This window comes from Anomaloglossus baeobatrachus, chromosome 9 (genome assembly GCF_048569485.1).
Source record: "Anomaloglossus baeobatrachus isolate aAnoBae1 chromosome 9, aAnoBae1.hap1, whole genome shotgun sequence".
NCBI lineage: Eukaryota > Metazoa > Chordata > Amphibia > Anura > Aromobatidae > Anomaloglossus > Anomaloglossus baeobatrachus.
The window spans coordinates 148,287,832-148,302,432 of NC_134361.1; the positions used below are offsets into that span (position 1 = coordinate 148,287,832).

General features: G+C 44.5%; 1 protein-coding gene across 1 annotated transcript in view; it reads right to left on the reverse strand.

The window, feature by feature from the left end:
* Positions 1–14,601, reverse strand: part of TEX11 (testis expressed 11) — a 1,632,405-nt gene that overhangs the window by 1,128,640 nt on the left and 489,164 nt on the right. Inside the window, exon 9 of the mRNA XM_075324897.1 lies at positions 2,320–2,377. Within this exon, the coding sequence (XP_075181012.1) occupies positions 2,320–2,377 (58 nt within the window). The remainder of the gene's footprint in view (positions 1–2,319; positions 2,378–14,601) is intronic.

A 14,601-nucleotide genomic window follows, 5' to 3' on the forward strand; every position in this document is an offset into this window, starting at 1 on the left:
CCTAAGGGGGCGGGTCGTGCGGCGTCACAGCGACGTCCCATGGCAGGCGGCCAATAGAAGCGGAGGGGCGGAGATGAGCGGGACGTAAACATCCCGCCCACCTCCTTCCTTCCTCATTGCAGGCGGGACATGGCACAGCGATGTGTGCTGCCGCAGGAATGAGAAACCACATCGTACCTGTCGCTGCAGCGAAATTCTGGAAATGACCGACACTACACAGATCATCGATTTTTGACGCTTTTGCGATCGTTTATCGGTGCTTCTAGGCTTTACACGTTGCGATGTCGTTACCGGCGCCGGATGTGCGTCACTTTCGATGCAGTGTGACTTCAGGTGACCTGACTGGACGAAAACTCACCAAATACTCAACATGTGCACATGACTTAGGAGCCCAAAACTGGCCCATCTGAAACAGCTTAAGAAATGCTATCAATATTTGAACGATGTCCAATTGACTGTGACCATGCTAATTGCTTGTATGAAGTAGTAACGGTAACGGCATACACCCCAGAGTACTACAGGAATTGAGTTCTGTGATAGATAGACCATTATTTTTAATCTTCTCAGATTCCTTAATAACAGGGTCGGTACCGCAGGACTGGCGCATAGCAAATGTGGTGCCAATATTCAAAAAGGGGACAAAAACTGAGCCGGGAAATTATAGGCCGGTAAGTTTAACCTCTATGGTTGGTAAAATCCTTGAGGGTTTCTTGAGAGATGCTATACTGGAGTATCTCAAGAAAAATAACCTTATGACAGAGTATCAACATGGGTTTATGAGGGATCGATCCTGTCAAACTAATTTGATCAGCTTCTATGAAGAGGTAAGTTCAAGCCTGGACCAGGGAAATGCAGTGGATGTTGTGTATATGGACTTTTCAAAAGCTTTTGATACGGTGCCACACAAAAGGTTGGTACATAAAATGAGAATAATGGGGATAGGGGAAAATATGTGTAACTGGGTTAAAAACTGGCTCAGTGATAGGAAACAAAGGGTGGTTATTAATGGTACGTACTCGGACTGGGTCTCAGTTCATAGTGGGGTACCACAGGGGTCAGTATTGGGCCCGCTTCTTTTCAACATATTTATAAATGACCTTGTTGGGGGCATGCGGAGTAGAATTTCAATATTTGCAGATGATACTAAACTCTGCAGGGTAATCAATACAGAGGAGGATAATTTTATATTACAGGGAGATTTATGTAAATTGGAGGATTGGGCTGAGAAGTGGCAATTGAAGTTTAATGTAGATAAATGTAAGGTCATGCACTTGGGTAGAGGAAATAACATTTATGATTATGTACTTAATTGTAGAACACTGGGTAAAACAGACACAGAAAAAGACTTGGGTGTATGGGTGGATGGTAAACTTCACTTTAGTGGACAGTGTCAGGCAGCTGCTGCCAGGGCTAATAAAATAATGGGATGTATTAAAAGAGGTATAAGTGTTCATGAAAAAAATATAGTTCTACCTCTGTACAAGTCACTAGTGCGACCGCACGTAGAATACTGTGTACAATTCTGGTCACCGATATATAAGAAGGACATAGCTGAACTGGAGAGGGTGCAAAGAAGAGCGACCAAGATTATTAGAGGAATGGGGGGGCTGCAATACGAAGACAGGTTATTAAACTTGGGGTTATTTAGTCTGGAAAAACGAAGGCTTAGGGGAGATCTAATCACAATGTATAAATATATGAGGGGACAGTACAGAGACCTTTCCAAAGATCTATTTACACCTAGGCCTGCGACTGGAACACGGGGGCATCCGCTACGTCTTGAGGAAAGAAGGTTTAATCATAATCACAGACGAGGATTCTTTACTGTACGAGCAGTGAGACTATGGAATTCTCTGCCGCATGATGTTGTAATGAGTGATTCACTACTAACATTTAAGCAGAGCCTGGATGCCTTTCTTGAAAAATTTAATATAACCAGTTATGTATATTAGATTTTATGACAGGGTATTGATCCAGGGAACTAGTCTGATTGCCGGATGTGGAGTCAGGAAGGAAATTTTTTCCCCATTGGAACTTGTTTGCCACATTGGGGTTTTTTGCCTTCCTCTGGATCAACATGTTAGGCTACGGGTTGAACTAGATGGACTTAGAGTCTCCCTTCAACCTTAAAACTATGATGATATGATACTATGATACTATGAAAAGCATTTTTAATTCAGAGGCCTTATGGTTGTGCCATGATAGTCAATACAAGGGTGGTATAAACGCAATGAGCAGATGTATTTTGAGTTGCTGAATTTTAATGTGCACAATTTTTTGATACAAAAAAATCCTTTTTGAATGCCTCTTAAAGCTTACCTGCATTTCATGTCCAGTGCTGTACTTCATATCTGTCTTCCCAATCTCGTAACTCTGGCTGCATAGATAAAACAACATAATTAAAGATCTTAGTGATTTTGTTTGTGACAGCAGCACATAGGGATTTTAATAGTTGGCACAAGTTTGAGAGCCCAAAAATGCATTACCTTGATCACTGAATAAATGGGAGCATAGTTCAAGGGGTTGTCCAGAGAAAACAAGTTATCACCTATCCACAAGAGAGATTTTATTTGCTACAATATTATTTAACTTTTAGAGAATGGCAAAAATGTACTCCGGACTCTTGCATGTGTCAGGCCACAATGTTGTGCTGGACCTACAAATCAGAAGCGGCACCAGGGATGCCACCTGGTAGGAATCTCATGAAACTAAGGTTTAATACACTGATCGTTGTAACATTTTTTTGCATATGTGAAAAAAACCCACATCTGAATGTGGCCTTAAGGGGGCTTTACACGCAACGACCTATCTAACGATATATCGTCGGGGTCACCGATTTCGTGATGCACATCCGGCATCGTTAGCGATGTCTTTTTCATGTAACAGCTACAAGCGAGTGTTAACAATCAAAAATACTCACCTGATCGTTGACACGTCATTCATTTTCAAAATCTCGTTGGTCGTTGTGGACGTAGGTTGTTCGTTGTTCCTGAGGCAGCACACATCGCTACGTGTGACACCCTGGAAATGACTAACAGCTTACATGCGTCCTCCGGCAATGAGGTGGGCGTATCGTTAATGTGTCTGGTCTCCGCCCCTCCGCTTCTATTGGTCGGCCGCTGTGTGATGTCGCTGTGACGGTGCACAAACCTCCCCCTTAACAAAGAGGTTGTTCTCCACCCACAGGGACATCGTTAGGAAGGTAAGTATGTGTGACGGGTGTTAGCGATATTGTGCGCCATGGGCAGCGATTTGCCCGTGACACACAAACGACGGGGGCAGGTACGCTCACTAGCGATATCGCTAGCGATATTGTAGCGTGTAAAGCCCCCTTTAGACCCCACAAGTGGCCCATCCTGAACACATCAAGAAACGCAATCAATATCCGAATTATGTCCAATTGGCTGTGACCATGCTAATTACTTGAAGTAGCAATGAGTCAGGCATTCTTTCAGAGGGCTCTGGTTGAGCAGCCAAGGACTACCAGTGATGCTGCTGGACAAGGGTCCTGCTATTATTTTTTGCTAAATATTTGTAGTAGAATTGCATTTGCAGAGCTCTAAAGCCCGCTACACACGCTTCAATATATCTCACAATCCGTCGTTGGGGTCAAGTTGTAAGTGACGCACATCCGGCATCGTTTGTGAGGTATCTGCGTGTGACAGCTACATGCGATCAGGATTGAACGCAAAACCGTTGATCGCAAACACATCGTATCATTCTCTAGAATTGAGCATTTTGTTTCACGAACCTAGTCAATTGTAACGTGTGACATCCCTCATACGATTTTGTTGTCTGATGCTATGTGCGCAGGTGTGCGCTCTGCACCGCAGCTTAAAAAAGGTCTGCTTCAGAGCGCAGCTGAAAAGCTGCGTTCTGAAGCGCCTCACAATGTCTGTCATGCACTAATCTCTGTCAGTCCGTCACTATCTCTGTCCCTCACTCTCAGTCCATGTCAGTCTATCCCCCTCTCTCATATACTCACCGATCCCCGATCCCTGGCGCTGCACGGCGTTCACACTGCTCCGGCGGCTTTTACTGTTTTGAAAAAGCCGGCCGCCCATTAAACAATTTCGTATTCCCTGCTTTCCCCGCCCACCAGCGCCTATGATTGGTTACAGTGAGACACGCCCCCACTCTGAGTGACAGGTGTCACACTGCACCCAATCACAGCAGCCGGTGGGCGTGTCTATACTGTGTAGTGAAATAAATAATTAAATAATTAAAAAAAACGGCGTGCGGTTCCCCCCATTTTTAAAACCAGCCAGATAAAGCCATACGGCTGAAGGCTGGTATTCTCAGGATGGGGAGCTCCACGTTATGGGGAGCCCCCCACCCTAACAATATCAGCCAACAGCCGCCCAGAATTGCCGCATACATTAGATGCGACAGTTCTGGGACTGTACCCGGCTCTTCCCGATTTACCCTGGTGCGTTGGCAAATCGGGGTAATAAGGAGTTATTGGCAGCCCATAGCTGCCAATAAGTCCTAGATTAATCATGTCAGGCGTCTATGAGACACCCTCCATGATTAATCTGTAAGTTACAGTAAATAAACACACACCAGAAAAAATCCTTTATTAGAAATAAAAACACACACATATACCCTGGTTCACCACTTTAATCAGCCCCAAAAAGCCCTCCATGTCCGGCGTACTCCAGGATGATCCAGCGTCGCATCCAGCGCTGCTGCATGGAGGTGACCAGAGCCGCAGCAGACACAGCCACTCCGGTCACCTCCATGCAGCAAATGAAGACAGCCGTGCGATCAGCTGCTGTCACTGAGGTTACCCGCGGCCACCGGTGGATGCAGCGGTGGCCGCGGGTAACCTCAGTGACAGCAGCTGATCGCGCGGCTGTGTTCATTTGCTGTGTGGAGGTGACCGGAGCGGCGGTGTCTTCTGCAGCTCCTGTCACCTCCATGCAGCAGCGCTGGATGCGACGCTGGATCATCCTGGATTACGCCGGACATGGAGGGCTTTTTGGGGCTGATTAAAGTGGTGAACCAGGGTATATGTGTGTGTTTTTATTTCTAATAAAGGATTTTTTCGGGTGTGTGTGTTTATTTACTGTAACTTACAGATTAATCATGGAGGGTGTCTCATAGACGCCTGACATGATTAATCTAGGACTTATTGGCAGCTATGGGCTGCCAATAACTCCTTATTACCCCGATTTGCCAACGCACCAGGGTAAATCGGGAAGAGCCGGGTACAGTCCCAGAACTGTCGCATATAATGTATGCGGCAATTCTGGGCGGCTGTTGGCTGATATTGTTAGGGTGGGGGGCTCCCCATAACGTGGAGCTCCCCATCCTGAGAATACCAGCCTTCAGCCGTATGGCTTTATCTGGCTGGTTTTAAAAATGGGGGGAACCGCACGCCGTTTTTTTTAATTATTTAATTATTTATTTCACTACACAGTATAGACACGCCCACCGGCTGCTGTGATTGGGTGCAGTGTGACACCTGTCACTCAGAGTGGGGGCGTGTCTCACTGTAACCAATCATAGGCGCTGGTGGGTGGGGAAAGCAGGGAATACGAAATTGTTTAATGGGCGGCCGGCTTTTTCAAAACAGTAAAAGCCGCCGGAGCAGTGAGAAAGCCGTGCAGCGCCGGGGATCGGGGATTGGTGAGTATGAGAGAGGGCTGCTAACTTCAGTTACTCAGGAGATTAGCGGTCACCGGTGAGTCTTCACTGGTGACCGCTAATCAGGACGCGACACAGACACAGCCGCAGCATCACAATGAAGTCGGGTGAAGTTCACCCGAGTTCTTTCTGACAGTGCGGCTCTGTCTGTGTCTGCTGTCATCTGCCATTCAGCTCTGCTACACGGCTGTCTGTGTCTGCTGTTAGCGGCCATGTAGCAGAGCTGAATGGCAGATGACATAGTAAAAACGCATCCCTACACATTACACACGCTTGGCAAGTCAATAAATAAAAAAAAAAAAGGTGCTCAATGCATACGTCACAGAACACATGATCTAAAGGAGCGCACACAAAATTGACCAATTTAACATAGGCTACTAACGCTCGTGTGACAGCAAATGAACGACCAACGTGAAATCTCATAGATCCCGTATGCAACCTGGGCGTGTCACATCGCAAATGCGATTGTACAACTAATTGCAACGTGTAAAGTGGGCTTTAAGGTATTGTTTTAGAGGACCATTCACAGAAGTGACCCCAGATTGAAAATAACACTCTTCAAAACTTTTATCAAAGGCTGTAGTGACAATTTTAAATTCAAATGTGTCTTCAAGAAATCAAGGTGGGGTAGAAGGCATAAAGTGAAAATTTTAATTATTTTTCCAATCAGGGTTTATTTCTTAAGTGGCCTTGACTATGTGGTACTGGAGCACCCCATGGGGCCAGGGTTTTACTAGTCAGCGGGCCAGTAATGGAAGGGGATGTCACAGGTGACCCTGCCCGGCTTTGTGATCCCGAGGTGTCTATTATGAAAGGGAGATGAAGGAAAGGGGATGTTGGGAGTAGCAGTTATCTTGTGAAAACCACCTGTGGTATGCGGCCAGAAATTAGCCACTGCTGCGGGTGCTGTCCTCTGGGGCGGATGGTGTCGCAGCCCGGATGGCTGGGCTCCCCACATGTGGAGTGAACCCAAGGGAGGATGATGGTGGAGGTAGTGGCCGGTGGCTCCGGAGCGCGGGGCGCCAGCAATAACAGGACGACACAGGGGGCTGCGGTTAAAGTTTTTTACTCACAGTACTGTCGTCACCCTTGGAGTGCCAGTTTCCACCATGATGGGCCCCAGTTGATCCCAAATGTTTCAAAGGCCACCACCGGTGTTGTGGAGTGTGCGGCCTTCGTTCCTTGTGCTTGTAGTGTGGCTCCCCGTGGCGTGAAGCTTCTTGGGAACCCCTGAATTTGGTAATTAAGTTCCTGTCCCGTCCGCAGGCAGCGTGAATCAATGTGAAATCCCCCTGTCCTGCAGATTCTTGTGATGCAACTTGAAGTGTACTCCACCCTATGGCTCTGCACCCTGAACTGCGCTGGTACTGAGGGAACTATTAAGCTCAACCTCCAGCTATCATGTTGCTCCTTTGTCTCACCAATTCCACTGTTCATCTCCTGCTTTTTCCAGTCGGGCAGGTTCTAACTGGGGAAGCTCTGAAGCATGCTCCCCAACGACCGTGTTTTTCTGTGTCCCAGACTATTCTGAAGTAAGTCTGTGTTATCTCACTCCCCTCATGCTGCCCCTACCTTCCTGATGACTCACTAGTGGCTGGGAAATACAAGTTTGTTGTGAATGTCATCCGAGGGGGTGATGGTTTGGATCTCCCTCTGGTGGTCAGGACTGGGGGTAAAACTGACTGTGCATCAACAGGTGTGGGAGTTAATTGGGAGGTTGGAAAGCCCAATTGCAGATCAGCCTGGGCTATATAGAAGAGCAGTGTCTGCTGGCTGGGGCCAGTGGTAAACTTTTTTCCTTAGTCTCTGAATTGGCTTGGAGTTTGTCCTTACATTTATCCTGTGCCTGTACCATTACAGATAAGTTGCAAGTTCGTTGATTTATTGCCTGATCTACACCTAAGGGTGTTTGTTTGTGTTTCTTTGGATTTTGCTTAAAGTCTGTTTTCTTGCAGGAGAGGTATTGTCTTTCTATTTTGATGAACATGGGGGTTCCCCCTCTGTGGACCCCACTGCAAGAAAAGGGAGATTCTCCCTGTTCTACTTGATTATTTGCAATTTTGTATTTCTTGTGTTTTTTTTGGTGTTTTCTTTCTTCCATTATTTACCTGATATAGTGGGGGAGAGTCCATGTGGTGTCAGTATTTATCAGGAGATTGGGATTTTTTGCAGGGTTTTTTGCTGGCCGGAATCAGTTCTCTCCTGCCCTGTTCTATCTAGGAAGTCGGGCCTCTCCTTTGCTAATCTTTATTTCCTATCTGGGCGGCACGGTGGCTCAGTGGTTAGCACTGCAGTCTTGCAGTGCTGGGGTCCTGGGTTCAAATCCCACCAAGGACACCATCTGCAAGGAGTTTGTATGTTCTCCCCATGTTTGCGTGGGTTTCCTCTGGGTACTCCGGTTTCCTCCCACACTCCAAAGACATACAGATAGGGACTTTAGATTGTGAGCCCCAATGGGGACAGTGTTCCTGATGTATGTAAAGCGCTGCGAAATATGTTAGCGTTATATAAAAATAAAGATTTTGATTTTGATTTGATCTGTGTATTGTGTTTTCTTACATCACCGTTGACTTATATGTTGGGGGCTTGCTATTCCTTTGTGGACTACTCTGAGGTAAGATAGAAATGAGGAAACCTATCTGTGAGGTCACGGTGTAGTAAGTTTCTCCGGTTGTGACGAGGCGTCTAGGTGGGTTTAGGAACGCTCCACGGCTACTTCTAGTGTGGTCTGACAGATAGGGGATTGTGGTCAGGTAAGGTTCCAACTACCCTTGTGTTTTTCTGCTGATGGGATTTTTTGTGATCGTCCACGGCCCGATCATAACACCCGTTGTTATAGCGACAACCTTTAGCCCAGTTCCAATGTCTGGCTGCTAAGCTGTGTTGTATATTTTTTGTCTCACTTACTGGCTGTTTTGTGTAAGATGAAATGTGAAAACACCAGTGATTAACCTCTTCCTTACCCGGGATAAGTACTACACCTTAAGTCAGATGCAATACCCTGTATTATGCAATACCCTGTACTATGGCGCCTCAGGGGCGCCATAGTACAACTGACAATTTCATTTTATTTTAAGCATAAATATAACAAGGTAGCAAATTTATGGACATTATCAGTCACAAGTAGGATATACCTTGAACTGGACGTACCTAAAAAAAAAAAAAGATAGTCAAGAAGACATTTGATCCATCAGGCTGCAAGAGGTCTACAGCAACCTTAAAGGAGTTGCAGGAATTTCTGGAAAGTATTGGTCGTGTACTGCATGTGACAACAATCAATCATATTCTAATCTCCCATATATTTCATATCGCTCTCCTTTGGGGTAGGGTGGCTAGATGGTGCAAAACAACCACAGAAAAGTATCACAGAACAGACCCACAATGAAGCATGATGCTTTGAGTCTGCATTTTTGAGGGGCAGTTAGAACTGTGATTTTAGTCAAGGTGGAGGGAATTATGAACAGTTTCAAGTATCACTCAATTTTGCAACAAAACCCTCAAGTCACTGCTAAAAAACTGAATAGGAATTTCACCTTTTAGCATATTAATGACTCTAATCATACCTCCAAATCAATAAAAAAATGTCTTTGCCAGACAAATGTTTTGGAATAGCCCAAACCTATATCAAATTGACAACCTGAGGGTTACCTGAAGAGGGCGCTGTACACAGGTCATGCCCTCGCAAGTTGACTGTTTTAGAGCGCTACTGCAAGAAAGAGTGGGCAAAGACTGGCAATTCTAGATGTGCCATGCTGATAGACTGAATGTTCTCATAAATTCAAAAGGTGCTTCAACAAAGTATTTGTGTCAGGATATGCATATTTATATAACCACATTATTTTAGTACTTTACTTTTCTCTTTTCCATCGTAAAGAAAATTAATTTTGCTTCAATTGTGCAGTTTATGGGTGACATTTAGGCCCTGTGCGCACTTACCGTTTTTTGCCGCGGATTCCCTGCATGTTTCGCTCCATGTTATGTTCATTACATCTCTGCAGTGATTCACCAGCAAAACCTATGGGGGAAAAAAATGCTGTGCGCACTATGCGGATTTTGACAGCTGCATGTTTTGCTGCGGGATTCCCGTAGTAAAAACAATTGCATGTCACTTCTTTTCCGCACGTCGTTGCGGCATTTCACTCCATTGACTGCAATGTAATCGTGAAATCCCGCAGGGAATGACACAGGAAGCAAATTCTGTGTGGTTCATTGCATTTTCCCGCGTTATTCCCTGCGGTATTTCGCGGTTTCGGGACATAATGTTCATCACTGCCTGCGGTTTGCAAGGAAGTGATGTCATTATGACAGCAAGAGGAAGCGGAGCAGAGTAAACACACACACACATCACAGACATATACAATACACACAGCTCACACTCACACACGGACACAGACATTAAAATACACAAAGAAATCAAACAGATATATAAAAAAAAAACACGCGGGCTCCGCCGTATTTTTACCGTCCAGCCGAAGTAAACACACAGCGGCGGCCCGGTATTCTCAGGCTGGGAAGAGCGAGGGACAGGGTTAATGCCCCCCCCTCCCGCAGCTGAGAATATCAGCCCGCAGCTGCCCCGGGACTGTCACATCCATTATGCGGCAGTCCCGGAGTGTCCCCGGCTCTTCCTGTTGCCGTGATGCAGTGGCAATTGGGGTAATAATGAGTTATTGGCAGCGCATCGCCGCCACTAAGTCCAGGCTTTAATCATGCAGCGTCTGAGACAGCTTTGATGATTAACCAGTAAGTAAAGTGAATAAACACAAACACCGAAAAATCCTTTATAAAACACAAAAAAGCCCCCTCTTTCACCATTTTATTAACCCCTCCTGAAACACACAGCTCTGGCGTAATCCACAGCGATGTCCCATGACGCTTGCATCCAGCCGCGACTGACGCTGTAAAGAATGCAGCCTCGCAACGAGTCTGCAGAGAGCTAACCACAGGTCATTTCTCACGGCCGGTAATGTGAACACACTACCACCGGGAGAAATGCAGCGTGTCGATTGTTGATTGATCTCTCCTCTATCTACCTATCCCTCCTATCTATCTATTCTTCTCTCTGTCTATTTATCTATTTATCTACTATCTATCATAGAAGAAAATTGTTTTTTTTTTTCTTCTTCAATGTGCTTTATGCATTAAAACACATGTACCAACCCGCAGTAAAAAATACCGCGGTAAAACCGCAGCAAACTGCGGCAAACTGCATGCGGTTTTTGGGTACAGTTTGTCGCGGTTTTTTTACCCCGCATGCGGTAATCTTTCAGACCCTGTGGAATTTTCTTAAGAAAATTCCGTTTTCCAGTGCGCACAGGGCCTTAAGGTGGAAAAAGTTCTGAAATTTTTCTTAGTATGTTTTCCTTTTTTACATGATAAAAATCTAGCATATTAACAAGGGTGTGTAAACTTTTTCTATCCACTGCATTTTCAGTTTCCATTCTGCAACACCAATTTGTGCTTATTTCTGGAAAACACCTGTGGACAAAATAGTCACTTTATCTGTAAATTAATTTCTAGTGGAATGTCACTTCCATTATAGGCTTAAATGAGAAGGAAATTCTGATGTTCTGGCATTTCAGGGGGTTTGCAAATGGAGTCCACAAAGTATTCCAGGAAAATCTGCATTCCAAAACTCAAATAGCGCTTGTACCTTTCAAGCCTTGCCATGTACCAGGCATGAGTGTCACAATACTACTAGAACAGTGTTTTAAAAAAGATCCAAAGTTTATCAACATTAAACCTTTATTTTGCCGAAAAACGTGATGATCATAATTAGAGAACAACAACAATGACTAGCACAGAGATTATAAGTACATTTACTGAAGGGAACCATCGTCACCAATCAGTAGGATGTCTACAGCCCTTTGCTTTGAATGGCTTCAGCACATCTGCAGCCACAGGACATCACTAGTATCTCACACTGCTCTGGTGTGATTTTGGTCCACTCTTCTTCCTGTCTCTTCCACAATTCTTTGACTGTTGTGGGTTTCTTGGCCATAACTTTAACTTTGTGACCAAGGATTTTCCAGAGTTTTTCTATTGGGTTTAGATCAGGACTCTGGGCTGGCCATTTCATTGTTTTCTGATAAAAATAACTACTTTACCCGTTTTGCTGTGTGACAGGGGGCATTGTCTTGCATGATAATTGCTGGCTGAGTGATAAACGCAAGTAAGGAACCACGTGTTGTTGAAGATTCTGATACACACTTGCAGTCACTCTGCCATGTAGCTGTATGAGATGTCCAACTTCTGCTGCAGAAAACATTTCCCAAACCATGACACTTTATCCACCTCCTTCCACTGACTTCTTAACACACTTTGGGTTCAGTCTTTCCCCAGTTTGTTGACAAACATAATGTTTCCCATCAAACCCAAATACATAAAATTTGCTTTCATCACTAAAATGAACCGTGGACCACTTCGCCTCAGTCCACACAACATGCTCCTCACCAAAGGTCTAGCCTTTTGATTAATTCTGCTGAGGTTTGGTCACTGCAGAGTGGGCTTTCAACCGAAATGCTCTTAAACGTTGTGACACTGTAGGACAAGGCAGATTGCCCTATTCAGTGCAAACTGGCAAGCAATTCCAGCTGCAGTGTTGAAATGATTACACATGGAGATTCTCCGCATTATCCTATCCTTTCTTGCATGTCTTTCGAGGGTGACCAGCCTTCTTGGTGGAGTTTGTGATGTTGTAAAGATGCCATATTTTCGAAATCAGGCTTGGAACGACCAACATCTCTTGCTATGTTAGGGTCACCCCTTTGGCCTTCATATGGACAACCTGGAGGGTTTCAGTCACTTTTGAACGGTACACCATTTTTGCAAAGTCAGTGCAAAATGAAAAGTTAGGCTGCCAGTTAAATAGGGTTTGACAGATAATTAAGGAAATTAGCACCAGGTGCCAGATTAACACCAATAACTTCCAGGAATCTGAAAGTGTTCTCTAATTTTGATCAGTATTTTCATTTTTTCTAATTTATTTTTTTATTATATGCTTTGGAATAAATTCAATTTATGAAATAAGCTTAAAATACTGCTAGTTTACTCATGTTAGGATATAATCGCATAGGACTACACAATGACCTTAACATTTAGGAAATTGTGTGTTCTCTAATTTTGATCTCCACTGTAAAATATGTATATTATGAAATGTGCTACGGGCACTATAGGGTCGCATGGCAGTGACACAGATGGAAACAGTCCATATAAAGTAAACGAGAGGCTTTTATTTTCAGCCAAAGAATTGCAAATAACGCAGAAGAAAAAAACAGGGCTGTGGAGTCTGAGTCTGAGTCTACCGACTCCACAGCCCTGGAAAAAACAATAAACACTTGCCCGTCTGGGCGCTTACTAACATATAGTACCCTGACTCACACTACCAGGGATGCTTGTGGGGCTTGAATCTCCAGTCACAGGTCTTTCTGTTTAGCTTCTAGGTCTACCTTCTCAAGAACACAGCATGTTACTCCTGCAGCCCAACGCTCCTTTCTGATCTCTTTAACCTTTTATGTGCCTGTAATGAGGCAACTTTCCTCAGGTGAGATGGCTGAGCCTCCAGTATCTCTCGAACTGGAGTGGGAGTGGTGAGTTCCACTACCAAATCCTACTCACCACTCCAAAGAAAAAAAACAGCCATAACTACCATTACATAAATAATTCAGCATCAGCAACTAAGCTGCTGAAGAAAATCAGCACTATCCGGCTTTTCATATCTCACCCAGCTTAACTTTCTGGGTGAGATACTCCGTCCAGTATCACTCCTGTCGGCTGCCTACAAGAAATATAAATAAATATATAACATAGATACAGTACAGACCAAAAGTTTGGACACCCCTATTCATCTCTAGTACAACTGTTAAGAGGAGACTTTGTGCAGCAGGCCTTCATGGTAAAATAGCTGCTAGGAAACCACTGCTAAGAACAGGCAACAAGCAGAAGAGACTTGTTTGGGCTAAAGAACACAAGGAATGGACATTAGACCAGTGGAAACTTGTGCTTTGGTCTGAGGAGTCCAAATTTGAGATCTTTGGATTCAACCACCATGTCTTTGTAGAAAAGGTGAATGGATGGCCTCTACATGCCTGGTTCCCACCGTGAAGCATGGAGGAGGTGTGATGGTGTGGGGGTGCTTTGCTAGTTGACTCTGTTGGGGATTTATTCAAAATTGAAGGCATACAGAACCAGCATGCCTACCACAGCACCTTGCAGCGGCATGCTATTCTATCCGGTTTGTGTTTAGTTGGACCATCATTTATTTTTCAACAGGACAATGACCCCAAACACAAATCCAGGCTGTGTAAGGGCTATGTGACTAAGAAGGAGAGTGATGGGGTGCTACGCCAGATGACCTGGTCTCCACAGTCACCAGACCTGAACCCAATCGAGATGGTTTGGGGTGAGCTGGACCGCAGAGTGAAGGCAAAAGGGCCAACAAGTGCTAAGCATCTCTGGGAACTCCTTCAAGACTGTTGGAAAACCATTTCTGGTGACTACCTCTTGAAGCTCATCAAAAGAATGCCAAGAGTGTGCAAAGTAGTAATGAAAGCAAAAGGTGGCTACTTTGAAGAACCTGCAAGACATATTTTCAGTTGTTTCACACTTTTTTAAGTATTTCATTCCACATGTGTTAATTCATAGTTTTAATGCCTTCAATGTGAATCTACAATTTTCAGAGTCCTGAAAGAAAAAGAAAACTCTTTGAATGATAAGGTGTGTCTAAACTTTTGCTCTGTAGTGTGTGTATGTGTGTGTGTGTATATATATGTATGTGTGTGTATATGTATGTATATGTATGTATATGTATATATATATATATATATATATATAAAATATATATAAAATGTGTGTATGTATACTGTGATAACACGCTCTAGGATCGCCTTTTGCTCGGGTCAAAGGGCACGTATTCACCTCAGGCAGACAGCCGAATTCAAGGTGTAACTGACG